The 23,837-nt window shown below is 45.2% G+C and overlaps 1 protein-coding gene across 1 annotated transcript; it reads right to left on the bottom strand.

Annotated features, from left to right (window-relative positions):
• Positions 1-23,155, bottom strand: LOC136644479 (lipase member M-like). The gene is made up of 9 exons (XM_066620395.1): positions 23,054-23,155; positions 20,448-20,565; positions 18,731-18,929; positions 13,398-13,507; positions 7,721-7,857; positions 7,123-7,269; positions 3,392-3,463; positions 1,961-2,026; positions 1-234 (listed from the first exon to the last, which is right to left on the bottom strand). Exons 1-9 carry the CDS (start codon positions 23,153-23,155, stop codon positions 1-3), a joined length of 1,185 nt encoding a protein of 394 aa, XP_066476492.1.
• Positions 23,156-23,837: the final 682 nt, after the last annotated feature.

The following is a 23,837-nucleotide window of genomic DNA, read 5'->3' as shown; positions in this document are numbered from 1 at the left end:
TTATTTGTACTGCTGCATCAGAAGAAGCATATCATGATACAGAAGCTCTGGAGTATCAAGACCCCAGATGAAATCTACATGATTCCAAGAGGGAATATACTTTTGGTAAACTAAATGAGGGATGCGAGGGAGTAACAGTTCAATATCTTCTTTGGTTGCAATAATGTCATGTCCTCCATACCATACAGCTGTTGGCACAATCATATCTTCTATTTTATAAAATGGAGGTGTGGTCTGTTGAAAAAACAAATTAAAAATATGAAAACAAGTTTCACCAATCAATTCCATATCAGCCCTTACTTTTCAAACACCACAGTACTCTTGGATTTGTAATATCTGGCCCTGAAGAGTTATTTTCCAGCCATTTATGCTAAGACTCAACATACATGCCCTTTCCATTCCAGAGGTCTGTCTGGAAATTGAACCCTACATAGCTCAAAGTAACCGGTTCTTGCCTGCCCAGGGGACCTGTCCCCTGGCACTTGCCTGAAAGCACCATAAAGGACTCACAGCCCAATCCTATGCATGTCTGTGCAGAAGTAAGCCCCATTAGAGTTAACTCCCAGGAAAGCGTGGATAGGATTGGGTTGTCAGGGCACAGCCCAATAGACTTCAAGGTGAGATTCAGGTTCATAAAGTATGTGGTGAAGAGGGTCCCCTGAAACCCCCCATTTTCTCCATAGGCTGAATGATTTATTATCTGCTAATTCAGTATCCACTAGGGTTTCCTGTAACCTAACCATAGTGGATAATGAGAATTGACTGCAATTCTGCTGTTTTAATTATTAGAAGTCTGTAAGCAGAGTTTTCTATCATATAACAATTTTAAGAAAAAGAGAGAGTACCCTTATTAACTGGACAAAGGGGCACATTTTAAGCATGAATTCTTTTATATTCAGTGGGAGGACAACTCTCCCTATTTATCTCAGCATAGCATCTTTACCATTTCCTCCTTGCTGTTGCCTTGCTTCTGCTCATTAAATTTTTAAATTATGAGCCTTCTGGTGGGGCTCCCATGGCAAGCAATAGGAGTGATTTTATGTTGTGATTAAGAACTATCTGATGACATCCCCCCCCCCCCCAACATCCTCACTGTACATATTGGGAAGAATGGCTTGGTTAAAGTGCCTGGAATATTCAGGACATGGAGTTAAAATGCTATTTCCTGGGGCTGTGGCATTGGTGGGGGGGGGGGTGTAGCAACAGACTAGAATCCCTGGTTCAACTGCTGGAGAAACTGCTGCTTAGAGAAAGATTAATCAGGAGGTGATCATATTAATGCCTATATTACACCCTTATTAATGTCAGTATAGATGTTTTTGCCAAGTAACACAAGCATCCACTTTACATGCCAGCATATATGGATGCCAGCCTGTCAGGATGAACTGTTTCAACCAGAACTCACACATTTGAACTGGACACCAGGATACCGCCTTTCTTAGCCACAGGCTAAGTTCATAGAGAAACCCTTTGTTTTCCCTCTTTGCCACTCTTCCCCCTTTTCCTTTCTTCCTGTCTCTAGCGGTTAGCAGGCGGGGTGGAAGAGCAGGGGCTCCTCAAAATCCTTTCCTTTGAGATGGTCCCTTTGTCCTGACTTCATCAGATGCTTCAAATACACTCTGCATTACAAGCAACCAATACCATAAGGCAGGATTTCTTTGTATGCGATAGTTCTATATGTATTCTTTTATAAGAAAACTGACCTTCTCTCTCTTTCTTAAGGGATGGGGATTTTTTACCATGTGCTGGTTTGTTATCCATTCTAAGATTCCTTGTTGGAAAAAAATTGGGGTGGATGGAAGCCATCGTGGGAGAGGCACAGAAGTAAGTGGAAGGGATTGTCAGTGGGGCAGCAAAGTGCCCAACTTGGCCAGCATCTATCACAGCCCATATTTGACTGAGACCTCTTAAAGACCAGACCAAATTACTCACTTCCAAAATATTTCCTCATTTTCCTTACCGTGTTATAAAATTCCTTGTTCTTGGATCCATAGTCAAAATACTTAAATTGTTTTGATTTGAGTACCTAGAAAGAGGAACAGGACATAGTCAGATTACAATCTGCAGAATTGTCATAATTCTAACTTTGAAGTAGGGTTGCTCATATTCAAATTAATTATATGGAAAACTGAATAATCAGAATCCCTTGTATAAAATGTGTGGGAGCTTTGCCAAAATACTGGGGTCTCTAAAAAGCCATTTCAAAGATCATACTGTAGTTTGCACTTCTATACACACGTATCTGGAAGTAAGTTCCATTGAACTCAGGGAATTCATGAGTAGACATGTGTAGGCTTACAGTGACACACACAGTGTATTTTCTTGGTTAAAGTTTAACTAGTTCAAGAGTTTTGAAGACATTAGTTCTCTTTTCAGTGTTAGTGATTCCGGGGAATCCTCAGACAAAACTTTGTGCTGCCCTTGGTGCCTCTATTGCATATGTGCTTCCACACGCATGTGCACTGGGGCCATTGGAGTGGTTTGGATTCTCCTTTCTCAATGTCTTCTGAGTGCTGAGAGGGGAGAGGCTAAACCGACCCCCCCCCCTTTGCACCTTCCTGGTCACTCAGATTAAACTGACAGCTAGTGATGCTCTTGTTTCAACATTGCTTGGGGACTGAGTGTGGAGTGGCCTTTGTCAATAACCTCTTGCCCTTCTCTCACAGTGCCCTGGACCCAAGGAGCCATCACCTTTTCTTCCCTATGTAAGCTGCGGGCATTTTCAGTTGAAACAGAAAGATAGGATATTGCAGAATGCTTGATCGTTATTATGACAGTTGGAGACATTTTATATTTGAGTTTTCATCTCCAAGCATAATCCTTCACCTTTCACAAGCTCTGAGGGAATCCCCATGACTATTCCTGATCTCTTCCATCACCCACCTCTGCCTGGCCCTAAGTTCAGCACACTGCTGCTATGCCAAGTCCCCTGCAGTGTGCCTGGCTGTTCCCTCATGAGAATAACTTCATGAGTCCTTCCTGAGCTGATGCAGCCTATGGAGTAAACAGCTGGTCTACCCTGTCAAGCCTCCTCCCAGCTTGCATCAAAGTAATGCTCCTTCCAAAAGAAGAGCTCTATAATGGCACATGAGACGCAGGATAGATTTGCATATATAGGAACTGTGGTTGGTGACAATTCAAAGTTCAGGAATTTGTAGAATGATGATTTTCTACTATAAAATTTGTATCCTTCTGGTTGGAATAAAAGAGCCTCTACAAAAGCATTTAAAAACTAGTTAAGATGACATTTGATATTTGAGGTTTGAAAAGATTAAAACATATCTTGCTAGAAAAGTTTGAGCTGTTGACACACATATAACGGAAACTGAATGTTCAGTCAAGTAGTGACTTTTGGATTATAACTATAGAGAATACATTCAGGAAATCCTACCTGGCTCCAATGAAGTCCTGTCTTCACAGAAGTAAAATCAGGTGCTATTCCACCATACACATCTGCTCGACTCTGAGAAGAAAAATACAAAGGGAGATGCCAAGAATATCTACCCTGCGGAAGAGATTTCCTTGCTTGGCCCATTGAGGTACAGGAACTACAAAGTAAACCTGATCGCCCAGCTCTGTGCCTCTCCTGTGCTGCCTCTCCCAGGAAAGCTGTATTTGGGAATTCACTGCAAACCCCACTCCTCACTCTTAAGGCACCTTGATAGAACTGCCACCACCTCTTTGTCCTCGTTTCCCCCTTCGCTCTTCCCAAAGAGGATAGCTGAGAGAGCTGTGCCGCTGCATTTTGGCCTCTTGAGTTATAAATTCCCTGAATTTAATATAATGCCTCAGCCAAAAGGTGTGTGTGTGGGGGGCAGTGTGGAAAGCACATGCACCAAATTCAAGTGGGGTTCACCTCACCTGCTTCAAAATTAGTAAATGCAACTTTTCCCATGTGACCACAGTCAACTCCTCCAGGCTCCCAGCTTTGGGAAAGACATGACTAGCAAAACAAGGAAAGACTGCCAAGTCTAACTGTCCTCACCAACCTCAAGTTTAAACCCAAATTAGAAAGCATGTTAACAAGCCAATGGACCTCCTGAACTAGATACCACACCTGCACCTGGATGAGAAAGACAAAGGCAGCACCAGTTTGGTGACCATTCAGTAATCAAGGGGCCTTGATTAGCTTACCCCCAAAGAATCCCATAGGATTCTACGGGACAAAAATCTATAGAAAACCAGGGCACAAGCCTTTTGTACTCCTCATTCCTGGCCTCCTTCCTTTCCCATTGTTTGTCTGGAGCTTTGTGAAGCCCTCCCCTTCCATTCCAGCTGCCATCCAAGAACACCATGCCAGCAAGCAGTCAGGATTGGCAACCCCTGCTTGCCCTTCCCTTTTCACCCATCCTTGTCAATTCCCCGAGCACAACTGAAGCCTCTGCTCCAACACAGGCTAGTCAGTTGAACTTTGTGGTCTGACTCTCCATGTACCCCTTCCCATGGGGAAAACAGCTCTGGCTCTCTTACTCTGCATCCCTCCTAGGATTAAGGCCATGGCCTAAGTTTTGTGGAACATAATCCTGGAGTTGTACTGAGCAGGCACAAGCCTCCTGCACTGGCCCAAGAGTGTTGCCAAGATGCTGTAAAGCATGTTCGTAACTATTCATTTTAGATTGAACATAAGAACATAAGAACAGCCCCACTGGATCAGGCCATAGGCCCATCTAGTCCAGCTTCCTGTATCTAACAGCAGCCCACCAAATGCCCCAGGGAGCACACCTGATAACAAGAGACCTCATCCTGGTGCCCTCCCCTACATCTGGCATTCTGACATAGCCCATTTCTAAAATCAGGAGGTTGCGCATACACATCATGGCTTGTACCCCTTAATGGATTTTTCCTCCAGAAACTTGTCCAATCCCCTTGTGAGCCCTTTTGGGACAGGGAGCCATTAGTTATTTGATTTTTCTCTGTAAACCGCTTTGTGAACGTTTTTGTTGAAAAGCGGTATATAAATACTGTTAATAATAATTATTATATTCTCAAGCCAAGCATGCTGGAGCAAGGACGTGTGCTGGATAGCCAGTTTCAGAGCAAATTAAGATTGGGTAGTTAAGACTTGATTCTTAGGTCTCTTCAGCATTTTACTCAGGAGGCTCACTTGGTCTTGGCTTCCTTGTCCTGTGGCAACACATCACACACAGACTCAGCAGGTGCAGAATGGCAACCTTGGTCATTGACACAGCCTCATTATAGACCCACAGTTCCCCTCTATCTTTCCTCATCTGTCTCATGTGCAGTCAAATCAATGACAGGCTTAGTGTTTCAGACCTTCCTCCTTTCTGTGTATGAGAGTGTGCTTGTGTATGTGTTGACCTGTTTTAGGGGAACTCTGAGATCCGCTTTGGGCCTCCTTCATACATAACTGCATCAAACATATCCCCATCTACCAACAATTCCAGAACCATGAACATTCCTCCTCCCAGTATGAGTATGAGAGAGTGTGCTTGCTTATCTGCACATTCATTTTATTGTTGAACTGTTTTAGGGGAAGCCCAAAAGGGCAATGGCATAGACAGAAAGGGGCAAGGGGTGGGCCACCCCGGGTGGCACCCTCAGGGGGGAATGATACCACTAGTGAACAAAATTGCAAAAATCACATTTGTTAGGAATAATACCATCATGTTATATATCATTTGATGTATAATTTACAGCAGAATGCAATGAAAAAAATGTAATGAAATATCTCCTTTCTAACAAAAATAATGGCCAAAAAACCAGAAAACAAAATGCAACTGTCTTATGTAATAAAGTAGATTGCCTTAACTCATTATGAAACAATGAGACTGATTGTTTGAACAGCCAATGAGATGTTATTATGATACAGCGTGGAACCAATGAGGTGTTAGTAAAGTGACACCCTCAAGGGGGTGACATCATTAGTGACCAAAATTTTGGGAATTGTGATTTTTCGGAATAATACTGCCACGTTATATATCATTTGATGTGTAATTCAATGCAGAAAGTATGTCATTGAGTACTATGTGCAGGGGAGCAATAGCAAGGGAGGGCACTGATATTCATCCATTGGCTGTGGGAAATATTCACTGCACTTATTTTCCAGCCATTATTATTATTCATTTCATGCCATGACTATTACTATCTCTTAGCCTCACCTACCTCAGAGGGTTGTTAAGAGGGCGAAAGAAGGGGAGGAACCTTGCACACCACCCTGAGCGCCTTAGAGAAAGGGTGGTATAAAAATATGAAAAATATTTAATTCACTAATTTTGTTGTATGGGGAGGTGTCAAAATTTTATGGGCCCAGGGTGTCAAATGACCTAGCTACACCACTGCAAAGGGGGGAAATGAAAATCAGCACCCGTCAAGCACCATTAAGTAACAACGAAAGGGGCTTTGATTAGCTCACCCCACAAAGGATCCCATAGGTCTCTAACAGCCCAATCCTGAGCTGCCCTGCACCCAAGGCTGCAGCGACACCAAAATGACTAGTTTCCCACTGGGAAAGCGGGGGAAGTGATTCACAGCCTGCCTCCAGGCTCACCCCTTGTTTGGAGGCCTTGGGTTCTGACCACAGAGATCTGTTCTTTCATCAAAAACATTCAGCATGGTCAGAATTGCAGTACTTTTCTGTCTTCCTATTCCAGTAATCCTCCAACTCTCCTCCCTTTTTAGCCCTTGCATACACCTTCAACCCTCATTTTGTTAACCCTGGCCCCGTTGAGATATCCCAGTTTTCCTAAGCCCTTTCTTCCCCTTTATTCTTTATGCCCCTTTTACTTCTAAAGTGTTTCTTTCTCTTCCACTCCTCATCCTTTTCTTTCCAACAGTGGCTTACTCTGAGGGTCCATCCAGGAGTGAGAGGTCAGCAAATAAGTGCAGTAAGATGAGCTGCACTGAGTGAGTGGGAGAGCTTCACTTGGCACTGTTTTTTGTTCTGAGTTTTGTAACTTCTCCCCTTTTGCTTTTTTTTGCACTTTTCACTCTCATGTTCCTCATCCTGCCCTTAGGATCCCTGCACACAAGTTAGTTTTCCCCAGTGTGCAATTCTTCTTGAAGTTTATAAAGTACCACTGGGAACAGCAACATTTCGGGCTGTTCAGCAACATTTCGGGCTGTTAAGCAACATACATAAATAAGAACATAGAGTCCACCAACCACATTTAAGTTGTTTTCATTAAATCCTGTTGCTGTGAAGATCAACTGGATGCAAAGTTGGTCTAATCCTGGATAGCTGCACAACTTGGCATTGATGTCTTTAATGCAGTTACTGAGTACACATAATTCTTTCGTCCCAAACATAGCCTGGGAATTAAACATGCAGAATCTTTAGAAACCAATCTAACCAGTAGCCCTGAATCACAAGGAAACATCAAGGTTCTGTCCAAGGATTTTTCTGCCTTAGATTAAAGCCTGCTTATTTGGAAGCCAAGTTTTTCCTCAGACACCTTTCTTGCTTGACTGAAATGGTCTCATTTAGCCCTCCCATAACACAAAGATGGTATTGGGGGGGTGGGATTGGGAGGGTCTGATCTATCTCAAGAAGCCTCTGAACTCCCTCGCATGTTCAGGGACATCAACAGGTTCTTAACTGTGCATACAGAATACGGTAGTGGTGAAATGTGGTGAAACAAAGATTGGATGTCACCAGCAATTACCCACTTGTAATATCGGAAAAGATTAAATGAATGGGTAGGGAGGGAAATATTGGAATGATATGTTTGTACAAGAATAACATTATATAAGAAATACTCACTATTTGTACATCTCTAGGAAGTGCCAGCATGAGGCCAAAAATGCCTTTGGTACCCACTAACGTGTAGCCAGGAGAACAGCTGATGAAAAGTTTGACCTTTTGAGTCAGCTGTGGCATGATGGAAAATGCAATGATGCCTGTAAAAGAGAACAAAATTCAGAAACCTAAATGAGAGAACCTGTAGGACTTCAAATGGGAGGGGCATACTTGCACTGGTTTGCATGTATTAACGCTTTTTACCTGTACTGTATTCAGGTTTTGGATACCTGCAAATAAATCCCCATAATAAGATGTCCTGTTGTTTGTCAGTCTGATCTATCTTTTTTGGTCTCTTCTTCCTATGTATTCTGTTTTTGTGTTTTTTTATAGGGAAGAATGTCCACATGCCTCGACAGAAGACTTAGCTCTGACCAAAAGGGAACCATCTTTTGATTTATTTTTCTGCAAAGGTCACTCTGAAAATGCTTTTGTTCAACAGAGTTATACAAATTGTTTACTACTAATAAGAATAGTTTGATCTCTGCAGGTCGCAAGACCCACTGATTCTTTTGTCAACATAGGATTTATGCACATGAGAGTGGCTTAACAGACAGGAAGCAACAGGCAAACCGTTTCTCACCACTGCACCTTCTTTCCCAACATGTGTCACCAGAGGTTTCTGCTTGTCCTGCAGCATAAAACCTCGGAGAGCCTGATCTCTGAAAATGAATAAGCTGGTGAACAGGTACAAGGAGAGATGTATGAAAACTGCCCAAATCAGCTCTGAGGGGCCCAGTGTTTCTGAGACTGGCAACCCAACATCATGGGCTGTTTGAGGCAGTGGAATGATTGTCCTGCTGTCACAAAAGGTGCCGCAGTGGCACATGGGTGGCTTTGCCACTAGGCAGTTTAGACCGGTTCAAGTTACCACTGCCAAGAGGCAGCAGCACCGAAACCATGCTGCCGCAGACTGCTCCAAGGCAGCGGGAGAGTCTTGTGAGTGTGTAGGGGGAGCGCAGGGAGAGTTTTGGAGCAGTTTTTTTAGGGGCAGAGCAGGGGTGGAACGGGGATGAAGGGTCGATGCTGGTGGCAGCAACTTGCACCAAGAAACTGTCCCCCTCACCTTCAAACAGTTCTTTCTTCTTCTTCAGTTTTCCCCTTTCTTCTCCTTAGACTTACACCAGCTATAGAGCTAGCATTGATGTAAGGAGACACAGGGCACAATCCTAACCAGGTCTACTCAGAAATAAGTCCTATTTTGTTCAACGGGGCTTACTCTCAGGAAAGTGTGGTTAGGATTGCAGCCTCATAGGCCATCAGGAGGCTTACACAGAAGTAAGTTTCCCTTACCCTTCACAGACCTCCTGATTGTGTCCCATCTGTGTGTCTGTCCCCCCCCCCATCATAGCATCCATTGCATGGTTGCATATTTCAGCATGGCAGGTGACTGGACTGTAGCTTTCTTATGAGTTCTCTGAAATGCCTTTTAAAGAGCAAGGTCAGAGCTTTCTCTCACAATGAAGAATGCTAGGATTTGCCATTTTCATGGAAGCCTTTAGTTCTATTCCCCACATTTATTAGGACAGGAGGAATTAAAACTACAAATCCCAGGGATCCTAGCAGCAAGAGAGGTTTAAGCATGTCAGAAAGCCTGCAGCTTAGGGCCCAATCCCATCGGGCTGCTATACAGTAGGAATCATGGTCTGATATCCCAGCATGGCTATTGCAAAAGGTGAATGCCAGACAGGTTGGCTGTCACTGCAAGTGACTTGTGGCTGTGACCGCAAGCCAGTGAACTTCCAACAAGTTCCAATACTAGTGAGTATGAGGGTGGGTGGGAGAAGGGCGTGAGAGGAACACAGTGAGGAGGAGGCAGAATGATCAGAGACTAGGGCAGGGTGGTGTTGTGTCAAGACCAAGAAGGAGCAGTACTGGTGGCAGTATTGGCGATAGAGGTGCCAACCATAGCCTATCTCCCTTCTTGGTCTAAATCCATCTTCTAGGATCCACTTGGACCTGCACCAGCAAAATCACTTGCATAGGTACGAGTAGACCCATTCAGCAGTGAAGAGTTAGAACTGGTGGTGCGGTTGCATTGGCAGGGGGGTGGGATTTACAGTCCAATCTTAAAGGCAGTGTCCATGTCGGGTGCAGTGGCACCCAGTGGCATCACTGGGGTTTGCATCACCCGGTGTGGGAGGCCAGCGCGTCACCCCCATGATGGACCTTCTCCCAGTGGCATAGCTAAAGGGGTGCAGGGGGTAGCAGTTGCACTGGGCATCAAGCTTTAGGGGGGCAACAAGCTCAGCTTGACACTAGTGACCAAAATTGTGAAAATCTTGGTGTGTATGAATTATACCATCATGTTATATATCACTGGAAAGGTAATTTTATGCTGAATGCAATGAAACAAACGGCATTGGGATATCTGGATTCTATCAAAAGTTATGACCAATTGACCATAAAATGAAAACACAACTGCCTTATGGAATAAAAAGTGGATTTTCTTATCTGAAAACTGACCTATGAAACTGATTGTTCTGAGAGGCAATGGCTTGTTATTATGTTATTGACATGTTGCAATGACATGTTATCATGATACAGCATGAAACCAATAAGGTGTTAATATGAGTCAGCTCTCATTTCCATGTATCATAATACAGTTATCCCTGCTAAATGGGTAAAAGGCACATTTTCAAGTGGTGCCCCTCTTATATTTAGCAAGGGGAGAATAACCATCCCTCTTTACCCCAGCACAGTGTCTTGATTGATAAGAGACACACTTTTTATTTATTTACTTAATTAATTTTGATTTTGTCTAGGTGGGTACAAATCTTCTTTGACCCCAGGTAGCAGATAGATGCCTTAGTTATGCCACTGACTGGGGGTAGGCAGCAGAGCAAGTGGGTGGTGAGCTGCTGGGGGGAAAAGGTGGGTTCCTCCCAATTTTCACTTTTTTAAAAGCCTGGGCATGTTGTCACTTCCTGTTGTGACATCAATTCCGGGGCAATATTTTGAATTTGGCACCGGGCTAGACGATCATTAGCTACGCCACTGCCTCCCCCCATGCAGTGGGTGGGGCAGCAACCTGGGTGATGGGCATGGTAATGAACCATCATCCTGCCCCCATTGGTTTTTGGGCCATACCTTTTGATAGAATAGAGAGATTTCAAAGAGGTTGGTTTCATTCCATTCTGTTGTAAATTACTTATCGAATGGTATCTAACTTGATGGTATTATTCCTACAAACCGTGATTTTCCTACAAATCGCAGAACTAAAGCAGCTACTGCTGCATCCTATGGCCCTGCAGTAGCTGCCAGAGGTCTTCTGGGGGGGGGGGAGGACTTTTGTCCTCTTTCCTTGGGGAAACCCCAAGCCCCGCAATAGGGCTTCTCAAGTCTGCAACGGCTATTTTGCCAACAAAGACTTGAGAGACTCCATGTTGAGCCAGAATGTCTGACACGAAGAGTCTCACAAAGTCAGGCCTTTTGACTCAACACTGAGTTCAGGATCCAGCGGACCATTGTTTTCATGAACTTTTGTCTGAAAATAAAATATAAATTGGGTAATATGCAATGGCCTGTGCTGCATCCAACATAGGTTAAAAGCAGTGGGAAATCACTTCAGGGTAAGAGGATATTTTTCCCCTTACCCCCTATAATACCACAGCCTGCCTTATGGGGCTAGTCAGACCAGCTGTTTATCCAAGGAGCCCTGTAGTTCTGTTTGGGCCAGGGATGGGGGTTAGGATATGGCATATACTGCTGATCCCACCCCCTTCCTGGGCCCGATCTTCCCCCAGTTTCGCTCTACCCTGGCCCAGAAACACCCCTCTCCACCTCTGTTCCACCCTCCCTCCACCCTCTCCCACCCTCTGTGCTGGCCAGTGCAGAGACTAGACCTGATGCCAGCAGGCCAGTGCACATCATTGTGCCGACACTGCTGGCTCTTGATCAGCGCAAATGTGCCTTACAGCACATTTGCAATACTTGACAGCCGGTGTGTGTGTGTGTGGGGGGGGGGGTGCTCTGGCACAATGTGCCTTTAGGATTCGGCTGCCCAAATAACACATGGCTGTGAGTCAAAGAGCAAGAAGAGTTTGATGGTTCTCATGTCTTGAAGAGGATAAAAATCTAGGCTAGGTCACATTCCACATGATAACTAAGAGTAAATAGATAGAACTAAACCTCATTCACTTATTTTTTAAAAGTATTTTTATACTTCCTTCTGTTTTTTACACAGCATTCAAGGCAGTTTACATGAGCAGACTCACAGTAAACACCAATTTTGAATGGGACTTTTACAATATCATTCTATGAAGGGAACTCACAGAACCCTAAGTTCACCAGGACTTCACCAGGAACTGGCATTCTCATCTGGTTAGAGACCAGAGTATAGATGAAAGTCAAAGCTGGATGAATATCAGAGCATAGCCTTATTAAGGATGCAAATTTATCTTGGCTGGCAAAAAAATGTAACTAACTACCCATATGACACATGCTAATGCATGCAAATCCTAAATAAACAGAGATAAAATAAAAACAAATCTAAGATGTTGATAAACAGTGTGGAAGGCTGGATGAAATCATACAAAAGAGGAAAGCATGTGGACGAAATTGTAAATGTGGTTATAATTGAAAAGGGCTGGAAAAGCAAAGCCATGAAAGTCTACTGGATGAAAGTCAAGGCATTGCTGTACAGAGATAAATAAGGCGAGGCTGTCCTAAAATGGCTGCTGAGCATTCTTCTCACTGCAGACCTATTCAGATCTTAACAAAGTGTATAGGCAGAACATGGGGGGGAAGGAAGCTCTGCCCAATCCTGTTGTGCTCCCCTTGAAGCCCTGGCTTTTGTCTCCAGGGTCAAGTGCTAGCTGTGGGGAGAGTTCCTCTCTCAGAGATTTCAGACCTTGGGCTTCCTTCTCCCTCTCCAGAGCAAGGGGAGGAGGTGGATCACGTTCGGCCAAGGTGCAGCCCTGGATGCAGCCAAGCCCTGTACTTTCCTTTTGTGCTCCACTTGTGACATGCTCTATGAACTCATTTTCAGCCTATTTTTCCAAAGATCTGTTCTGCCCTCCGGCCCAGAGATGAGCAGCTGAATCCTGAGCTACCCGGCACGTGGGACTGCAGCGGTGCCAAAAATGGCTGCTGTCACATCCAGCATGCTCCAGGCAGCTGCTGCCTCCTCCTTGAGACAAAAGGACTTTTGTCCCCTTACCCCAGGTAAAGCGAGTAGCCCCACAATGGGGCTACTCAATTCTACGTCAACCCGAAGGTCGGCGTAGAATTCACAGCCTCTGTGTCGGGCAGCCAGCCAAACACGGAGGCTGTGGATTCAGTGGAGCAAAGCTCCTCCTGTCCCGCCCTGCTCCCTCCCCTGGAACTCCTCCTCCCACCCTATCATCGCCCTCCCTCTGCCTCCCCCCATCCAGGAATGCCTCCTCCCTGCCTTTTCCCATGCCCCTACCTACCTCTCTGATGCTCAGAGGTCTGTGCAACTGCCAAGCGCTGGAGCTCCAGTGCTCTACCAGTGCTAGTCCAGCGTCGGCCAGCATTGGGCTAGCACCAGTGGAGCACTGGCACTAGGGCCTGCAAATGTGCCTTTCAGTGAGCTGGCGTGCAAAGCTTAGGATTGGCCCCGAGACTTCAGAAAGGATTTAAAAGTGAAGCACATTTCATTCTGTTCCTGTCAACTTACCTATTGTAGCACCCTGGGAGTGGCCCACATAATATAATGCATCTTGCTTAGTTTTCTGCAGAATAAAGTTGATTGTTGCTGGAACATCATATATCCCCATTTCATGAAAACTGCCATACACAAACAAACAAAACAGAATCAAGATATTTCCTAGCAAATACCATATTTGGGTTTCCTACACAAATACCACAGTATAGGGCAGTGCTTCCCCCACTATCTGAAGTGGGGGGCCAGCAATTTTTTCTCTTAATGTGAAAGAGACAAGCAACGTTTGCCCCCCCCCCAAAGTTGCTCGATAGTTGCTCTGTTCCAAAGTTGCAGAAACAGATCTGTACTCTATTCCATGGTGTAGCTAAGGGGGTGCAGAGGGTAGCAGTCGCACCAGGCAACAAGATTTAGGAGGGGAGAACAAGCTCAGCTTGACACCAGTGGCCAAAATTGTGAAAAAATTTGGTATGTATGAATAATACCATTACGTTATACATCATTGGAAAGGTAATTTAAAGCAGAGCACAATGAAATAAACCCCATTTGAATATATGTATTCTATCAAAAGTTATGGCCAATTAACCAGAAAATGAAAACGCAACTGCCTTATGGAACAAAAAGTGGATTTTCTTGACTCAAAACTGACCCATGAAACTGATTGTTCTGAGAGCAAATGAGATGTTGTTATGATACTGCATGGAACCACTAAGGTGTTAATATGAGGCAGCTCTCATTTCCATGTATCATAACACAGCTACTCCTGCTAACTGGTAAAGAGGCACTTTTTCAAGTGTTGCTCCTCTTATATTTAGCAGTGGAAGAATAACAATCTCTCTTCAACCCAACACAGTGTCTCTAACCACTAGGGGGCACACTTTTTATTTATTTACTTAATTAAATTTGATTTTGTCATGGAGGGGGGCTACAAAATCTTCTTTGATCCCAGCAGATCAAGTGTGTGGTGAACTGCTGGGGCGGAGGAGGCAGGTTTCCCCCCAACTTGCACTTTTTAAAAGGTCCTAGTGTTATGTCACTTCCAGTTGTGACATCACTTCCGGGGCATCATTTTGAGCTCTGCACCAGGCTACATGTTCATTAGCTACGCCACTGGCTCTATTATTACTATTGTGTCTTTCTTGGAAATTTGCAGCAAACTTGTAGCCAATGGCTTACAGACCACAACTTTGAGTAGCACTGGTATAAGAGTACTTGGAACAGGGCTTGATAATGTTTCCACTTGGAAATCCCCCTCCACGGATAGCATAAACCAGGGAATCCCCTACACAGCCCCACGCTCCTGCACCCATTTACAAGTTTTAAAGCTTATCAGGGTGAAATTCTTCTCCCTTAAACAGAGTGCTATTAGCCTACAGACGTATAGCATTTTAAGGCTGCCTCCTGGCAGCCATAACACTTGAAAAAATGTTCTGCTACATGTCTGAAGTGTGTGAGCATCTAGCAGAGGACTGTTCTAGCGCCTGACCTGCCTACCTCTTCGCAACCATCAAAAGATTGGTTAGTTCACCTTCACCCATTAGATCTGTTGAATGCAGACTAACACACAGACCAATCCTACCTAACTCCCCATACGGTTATGCAATGGCGTCAATGTGGTACCCGCTGTATCCTGCGGGGAAAGGCCCGGTATCCTGTGGGGGAATACCACCTCTTCCTTGAGATCATCTCATGTCTTCTTAGCAAGCCATGTAGATTGGGGAAAATTCATTTATTTGAGTGTGCAACGTTGGATATCTTTCCTACAAGCACACGTGAAACCAAACACAATTTTCAGAAAATTTGTTTTTTAAATGATAGTAACCAAAGAGATGGGGGGGAAAAACTATGGAACCGAAATGTTATGACATATGCGGATTGGTGGGAAGGAGGACACCTGATACTTTGACAGTTTACCCTGTGTGTGTAAAAATATTATTGTGGTAAGGAGGGGGATTTTTTTTACTGGGGGGGGGAGGGAGGAGCAGTAATTCTGCAACACCATGTGACAGTGAATATGGAAAGAAATGGGAAAGGTTGCAGTTCACCTCCACCTTGTGGCTGTCATGCAGAACTTCAACCACCAGGTTTAAGAGGAAAGAAAAGGGAAAGCAGAAGCTTTGTCCAGGCTTGTAATGTAGGTATCATGATAGAATTCCACTCCACTTTCTCCCACTCAGAAACTTTGCACCATTGCTACTTATGAATGAGCACTTGCTTGCTTAAGACTCTTTTCCTAATATCCACAATTTTAACCTCCAAAGCAAGAAACATGAATTTGAAGTCATATTATTTGATCTGATTGTTCAACCAGGTTTTTGAATTATTAATTTTGTCTATAATGCTGGAATTTGTCATCATGATCTCTGTGTCAGCAACACGTTCTTCAACACGAAGCCCCAACATAGAGTCTCTTGGAGATACCCAAGATCAAAGCACTGGCACCAGCTCGACCTGATTCTCACCAGATGCTACAGCCTTCCCAGCATCAAGATCACACGCAGTTATCAGGGTGCTGCCTGCGACACTGACCACTCCCTGGTGTGCAGCAGAGTGAAACTGCAAACAAAGCAACTGTATCACACGAAAAAGGAAGGAAGACCTCGCACTGATCCCAGCAAGATCCGGGATCAGAGAAAAGTGGAGGAATTTGCACAAGCGCTTGAGGAATCTCTTCCAGGCCTGGCCGATGCAGATGCATCCAATAGATGGGAACATTTCAAGAATGCTTTTTATAACACCGCCTTGTCCATATTTGGCAAGAAGACCAACAAGATGGCAGACTGGTTTGAAGCCTACTCTGAGGAGTTGACACCAGTCATTGAGGAAAAGAGGAGAGCTCAAGCAGCACACAAGGCCTGTCCCAGTGAGCGCAACCTGCAGGTCCTCCGAGCTGCTCACAGCAAAGTCCAGCAGACTGCCAGGAGATGTGCTAACGACTACTGGCTCCAGCTCTGATCCCAGACACAGATAGCAGCTGACACGGGCAACATCAAGGAGATGTATGATGGTATCAAGCAGGCCCTAGATCCAACACAGAAGAAAATTGCCCCTCTGAAGTCTGCCGCAGGCGAGGTCATCCAGGATCGGGCGCAGCAGATGGAACGCTGGGTGCAGCACTACTCTGAGCTATATTCCCGAGAAAATGCAGTGACCGAGGAAGCGCTGAACAACATCGACTGCCTGCCTGTGTTGGAGGAGCTTGACAGTGAACCAACCCTAGAAGAACTTCATGTGGCCCTGGACTCCCTCGCCTTTGGCAAGGCACCTAGGAAAGGCAGCATCCCTGCTGAAGTCCTAAAGTGCTGCAAAGAGATCATCACCAATGAGCTGCATGAAATCCTCTGCTGGTGAGAAGGTGGAGTACCACAGGACATGAGGGATGCAAACAGCATCACGCTGTACAAGAACAAAGGCGACAGGGGTGACTGCAACAACTACTCTGGCATCTCTCTCCTTAGCGTTGTAGGAAAGCTGTTTGCCCAAGTTGCACTAAAGAGGCTCCAGGTACTTGCAGAGAGCATTTATCCAGAATCGCAGTGTGGATTCCAAGCCAATAGATCCACCACTGATATGGTATTCTCCCTTAGACAACTGCAAGAGAAATGCAGGGAACAACGACAGCCACTCTTTATAGCCTTCATAGATCTCACGAAGGCTTTTGACCTGGTCAGCAAGGACGGCCTCTTCAAGATTCTCCCCAAGATCGGATGTCCACCCAGGCTCCTCAGCATCATCAGATCTTTCCACAAGGACACGAAGGGCACTGTTTTCTTCGATGGCTCCACATCAGACCCCTTTGACATCTGAAGCGGAGTGAACCAGGGCTGTGTTCTTGCACCAACCTTGTTTGGGATTTTCTTCGCTGTCCTGCTGAAGCAGGCCTTTGGAACTGCAACAGAAGGCATCTATCTCCGGACCAGATCAGATGGAAAGCTCTTCAACCTCTCCAGACTGAGAGCAAAGTCCAAATTCCAGCTGAAATGTCTTTGTGACTTCCTCTTTGCCGACGATGCAGCAATCACTACCCACTCTGCCAAAGATCTCCAGCAGCTCATGATTCGTTTTAGCAAGGCCTGCCAAGATTTTGGACTGACTATCAGCCTAAAGAAAACACAGGTCATGGTTCAGGATGTGGACTCACCTCCCTGCATTACAATCTCTGCACATGAACTGGAGGTTGTCCATGACTTTGTGTACCTTGGTTCAACTACCTCCGACACTCTTTCTCTCGATACAGAGCTAAACAAACGCATCAGTAAAGCAGCTACCACGTTTTCCAGACTCACAAAGAGAGTCTGGTCCAACAAGAAGCTGACAGAACATACCAAGATCCAGGTCTACAGAGCTTGCATTCTGACTACACTTCTGTACTGCAGCGAGTCATGGACTCTTCGCTCACAACAGGAGAGGAAACTGAACGCTTTCCACATGCGCTGCTTCCGACGCATCCTTGGCATCACCTGGCAGGACAAAGTTCCAAACAACTCAGTCCTGAAATGAGCTGGAATCCCTAGCATGTATGCACTGCTGAAACAGTGACACCTGTGTTGGCTCAGTCATGTCATGAGAATGGATGATGGCCAGATCCCAAAGGATCTCCTCTATGGAGAATTCATGCAGGGAAAGCGCCCTACAGGTAGACCACAACTGTGATACAAGGACATCTGCAAGAGGGATCTGAAGGCCTTAGGAATGGACCTCAACAGGTGGGAAACCCTGGCCTCTGAGCGGCCCGCTTGGAGGCAGGCTGTGCAGCATGGCCTCTTCCAGTTTGAAGAGACACTTGGCCAACAGACTGAGGCAATGAGGCAAAGAGGCAAAGAAGGAAGGCCAGGGAGACAGACCAGGGACAGACTGCACTTGCTCCCGGTGTGGAAGGGATTGTCACTCCCGAATCGGCCTTTTCAGCAACACTAGATGCTGTGCCAGAACCACCATTCAGAGCGCGATACCATAGTCTTTCGAGACTGAAAGTTACCAACTAAGAAGAATGCTGGAATGGGTTTATCAGTAAGTATGGATAACAACAATTCAGGATTCACACTAGGTAGGCAATCAACATTGTAAATCTTTTTCAAATGACTAACACGTTTGCCATTTTCTCTTTTTGTAATCAGTAAAGACGCACTTGACCTTCTTGATGGCCATTTATTTGGAAGCTCTGAAAAGTTTTTGATTTGAAGTTCACTTTATGAAATGAGTCTCTATGTTTATGAAAACCTCACTGCAATGAGTTAATAGTTACTGGACTCATGGAATAAAACTGCAGAGGGGTAGAAGGCAAAGGTGCCCCTTCATCAAAATTTGTTTCCCATCTATTCAAACTGTGAACTGTTTCCTGGGCTTACCTGAAATTCCAAAATTGTTCCTGATCAATAGACAGATACCGGTTCCTTCTAGACCAGGTGGTCCCTCTGCAATTTAGAATCCAGACATCATAGCCAGCATCTGCTAGGAAAAAGGCCAGACTGTTGCTGGGGAGATTTGCAATCAACCACCTGCCCTCATTCAGCGCACCATGTACCAATAATACAGCTGGCCGATTCCCTGGAAGAGAAACAGAAACTGTGGAATCTGAGGTTAGTCATTTTGCCTTGACAACAAGGTGGCACCTGGGAGGTGTATTCTGGACCTGTACATCTTCGGCAGCACAATCCTGAATTACCCCCACACCCCACTGCCAATACAACGTGCTGCATCCTCTGTGGGGGCCAGTCATAGAAATATTGGAGGATCCCTTATCCTGGGGTAAGCGTCCATTCAGCCAATGGGTCACCTTGGATCTGCACCAGCTACATTGCTGGGGGGGGGGGGGAATGACAACAGCAGCATAACTCCTTGCTGTCTATATCCACCTTGTGGATACAGACAGCACTGTTCTGCCCACCATTCTTCTCCAGCCCCTCCCAAACACTCCACTGTTCCTCTCACAACCCACGCGCATTCCACCCTGACTACCTGACAATCGTCCCCAACAGGGACAGCATGCTCGGGCAGGGAGACAACGGTGCCACTTCCTCTTGCAGCAGCACTCAAAAATATTTCACAACAGAATGCTGCCATTAAATCTAAAAACCATACTAGACATGCAGTTAATTGCATCATGTGATCCAATTTTGCGGGGGGGGGGGTATTCTTATATATAAAGACTATATATCAGAGTGCTCTGATAATTTTGAATGGGCTTTTCATTTTAGTGAACATAGATCATATGCCCAGCTGTCCCAATAAAAAAAATCACAGGAGTAGGGGAACCAACAGTGGTTCACAAGACTGCAATCCTTTTCTCACAGTTCTCTTTTGTGTGAAGAAACTTCTCTCAGTCACTCCCCTCCCCTCTCATTCAGCCACAATGAAACCAAGACAGACAGACAGACACACACACACACACACACACACACCCCTGCAGGCTGCCTTTTTTTCATTGGAAGCCAGCCATGATTGTAGCAAAACTGCTGGCTGCTTCCCTTTGTATTGTAATGTGTGCATACGTGCTGCTTAACTCATTGACTAGGCTCAAAAAGAAAGGAGTGGAGCAGAAAGGCAAGGCATTTTTTCTATTTACTTGCTTGGTCCTTGGGCTTTTTCTTTCTTGTTGGGTTCAGTGTGGCTCTGCCACTCCTGCCTCCCCTGACGACATCACTGCAGCACAAGCACAGCTAAGGCTAACTTCATGTACGCTCATGTGGTCCTGTTCATGTGGACATTCAGAATCTTACAGAGGGAAGCAACTGTCCTGTAGTTACTCTGATGACTCTGAATGGGTTTTTCATTTCCCTGAACACAAATTATATGCCAGTCTGCCCCAATAAGAGAATCACAGGAGGAGAAGGGGAACCCACAGTGGTTCACAAACTGAAATCCTTTCCTCACAATTCTCTCTTGAATGAAAAAAGCCTCCCAATCACTCCTCTCATTCAATGCAAACACACATTCACACCCCTGCGGGCTGGGATGAAGAGAAGTGACACTGCAGCTCTTCCTGCCCTGAAATAACAGTAGATCAATCATATGAATAGTACACTCAAACAGTTGTACAAACACTCTCATCTCCTTATAAAATACCTGTCTGTCCAGGACTGTGCACTCCACAAGGAATTCTGTTTACTTGTAGGTAGTAGCCATCGGCTGTCATGATTTGATACTCTTCACTGGGGTATCCCCAATAGTTAATAATTTCATTCTGCAGGGGGAAAAAATGACATTGATTCTAAAAGTATCCAGGAGTACTGCTAAGCAACTTGACTGGCCCAGAGTTCTCATATTTTTTTATGAAGTATCATGAAATAGTAACAAGTTATCTATCAGAACTGTCTACTAGTACTAATGCATTTCCTCATGCCTTCTCCCTGCTAAGCTGCAGTTAGTATCTGAATGGAGCATCAATGCCCTACAAAAATAGAATTCTTAAATTTGAGAGCATTGATACTATAATGGAAGATCAGAAGATCATCAGGTGGATGATGTGGTGTTGACAGCAATTCCATGTTTTGACAGCTGTTTGACAGCTCTGGGAAGGGCAGGGCTGGCTCCACAGCTGTAATCAATCAAGGCCAATGGAGACCTGGATGGACGCCTGGGCTTCATTTGACCTTGATGGGACTTTGAATGGACATGGACTGAAGAGATGGCTCACCTGAGCCTATTTTGGACTGAACAAGGAGCTAAGGAGGTAGCTCACAGCTGAGCTGCATTTGGACTTAATGGGACATACAAGGATAAAAGGCAGCTTCAGAAGGAGCAAAACTACCCAGACAGAGCTACCCTGACCCAGAGCTACCCGACCCATACCTATGAGAGAAGGGGATTGCCAGGACTCTGCTGGAGGACACAGAAGAGAGAACTGCCAGGACCCTGCTGGAGGAGACACTCTGCTGGAGAGGACACTGCTGGAGAGGAGAGACTGCTGCAGAAGACTGAATTAGGAAGACTGGACTGTGATTTGGAGATTAGACCGGATTGGACATGGGCTGGAGACTTTGGACCTTCACCCACTGAGTTATGTCGAGTTTTGGGGAGGGAAAGCCTCTGGACAAGAGGACTTGCAGGAGTGTCTGTGTTTGTAGCAATAAATGCTTGTTAATTACTCAACTGATAAAGAGTTCTGTTCATTTCTTTACACACCACAGCTGTTCTTGGAAAAGGAGGGTGTTAATTAGCCAAAAGTGGGCATTAGGAGGGAGTTGGAATATTCAAACCAGACAGATACATTAATAAAATATCTTACAGCCTAATCTTAATAGGGCCTAATGTTGACAGTTCTCTTGATCCATCAGCATAAGTTCTGGGTTTACCACTAGAAGGCCACTGTTTGGGGGGCCACAGCACCAGAACAAACAGATGGAAGCTACTTGTGGTTACAGTGGCCATTTGAACCTCTTTTGTCCCCGTTCACTCCTGGCAAGTTGGTGGTATGCGGAAATCAGGGGAAGATCATTGACAGATCAGGGTATGAAGCAGGTTGGGCAGACGGTGGGAGGAGGAGGTTTTGTGCTGGAGGAGAACAATCTTGGCAGTAGCTGCACAGATCCTAACTTCTTTCCTGACCTGGACCTGCCTTCCGGAATCAGACGTACACCAGCAAAAGAGTTGATGTATGTCCAAGGAGACCCACTAGAGACCAGGCAGCCTATGGAGAGGTAAGTAAATAGTTTTTTACTTACTTCTCTTGGGTTTCTGGTGCCCTCCAATCAGCCATAGTACGCAGCACATGCTCCGTCAGCATTACTGCATGTGCTGTGCTGGTGGGCCTTTTCAGCCACACTAGACGCTGTGCCAGAACCACCTTTCAGAGCGCGATACCATAGTCTTTCGAGACTAAAGGTTGCCAATACATGTGCTGGTGGGGGATAGGATTGGGCCCCAAGTCAGTTTTACCTCTTTTAACATTAGTGTAACCTGAAGGCCATGAGCATTTATGCTGACTTCAAACCTGAGGATCTCCACTGCAGTTCCAATGCTCCCAAATGAGCTTCAGATCAAAAGTAAACAAACATTTATCAAGTTAAAAGTCAAGGTCAACTAAAAATGAGAACTACCTTGACATTTTGCCCACTCTCTGTGGCAGGCTTCTTCAGAAGTCAGTGTAACTCCACTGAGTAATGCCTCACTTCCTGAATAGCCTCAGGTCAGCTATTGGAGTTGGAATGGGCTAAAGTTATTTCCAAAGAAAAAGCCAAGTCAAAGGCCCAGTTTACATTTACAGCCACCAAAAGGAAGCCACTTGTTCGAATGACCATCACCCTTTGATTGCTGAGAATAGCCATTGCCCTGCTAGGAGATGCTGGTCTTGTCCAGACCACAATAAACAACCAAAGGAAAAACGGTCAATTGTAGTGAAAGGCATACTGCCTAGTTCATCTTTATGGTGAACCACTGCACAGGAATGGATGGATGTGAGAAACAAAACGTATGGTCCATGCAGCTAAGCCCCCTGTCTATGGTACCACCGATGAATTCAAGCTCTGTGAGTTATCCAGATCCTGGAATGTGGAAGGATGCTTGAGTCAAACACTTTATGAATGATGTGCCCCTTTGGAATAACCTGAGCAGGGATGAAGTTCCTTCTGAGAAACATCCTGAAAATTGGTTCGAATGAAAAGCATGAGATTCTCCCATGATAGCACAACGTACTACCAGTATTTCAAAATGCATCTGAATAAGTAACTTACAATATTCATAAATCCTTGAGGATTCAGGTGTCTCTTTCTTATTAATTCCTCCATATTTGCAGACTGTGGGATCCAGCATGCTAACACCATAAACAGCCACATTGTAGACCTGTATGAGATAATATCAGTAATTTCAATATTTATAGTGTCTAGCCTCTGAAAATATCTGTTTAGAGAATCAAAGAAAGGTTTGAAAGCTGAGAGGGACTGCAGAGAGAAGCCTGATTTGTCCATTGCCTTCCTTGCAGGCATGTAAGCCTCTGCCAGGGATTCCGCTGGTATATTTACTACCTGCCTTGCTGCCCCCGGTCTCCTTGCCTGAGCTTGGCAGTGACATTGGTAGTACCCCCCAAGCTGGTGGTGCTGGGCAGTAGCATAGCAGGAGGGGGATCACAGCACTAAGTTTTTGCAGGCGCCTAAACATGCCATACAAGCAGCCCATCCTCCTTCCCTTTGGAGCCATTCCAGGTGGTGAGAGCAAAATAGAGGAGCAAGCCTTGTTCCATTTTGCAAATGCTGCTGCAACCTTGGTCCAATTTGCCAATGCTTGTCAGAGGTCTGTTTTCTAAGACACCAGGATGTCATCCTCCTTTCCATGTGAAACAAAGTCCCAAAGAGATGGAAATTAAGGAGCTAGGAGATGTCACTTATTACTTGGGTATGCAAGTGGACAGAGAGTAAGATGGAAGTTTTCTTTTCAGTCAGAAAACAAAGATTTTGGACTTGCTGGAGTCACTAGGACTCAAAGATGCACACCCAACAGCTACACCAATGGAGACCAACT

This window comes from Tiliqua scincoides, chromosome 3, assembly GCF_035046505.1.
Source record: "Tiliqua scincoides isolate rTilSci1 chromosome 3, rTilSci1.hap2, whole genome shotgun sequence".
NCBI classification, from domain to species: Eukaryota; Metazoa; Chordata; class Lepidosauria; order Squamata; family Scincidae; genus Tiliqua; species Tiliqua scincoides.
The sequence above is the reverse complement of the archived record's forward strand: the minus strand, read 5'-3'. Positions and strand labels throughout refer to the sequence as shown.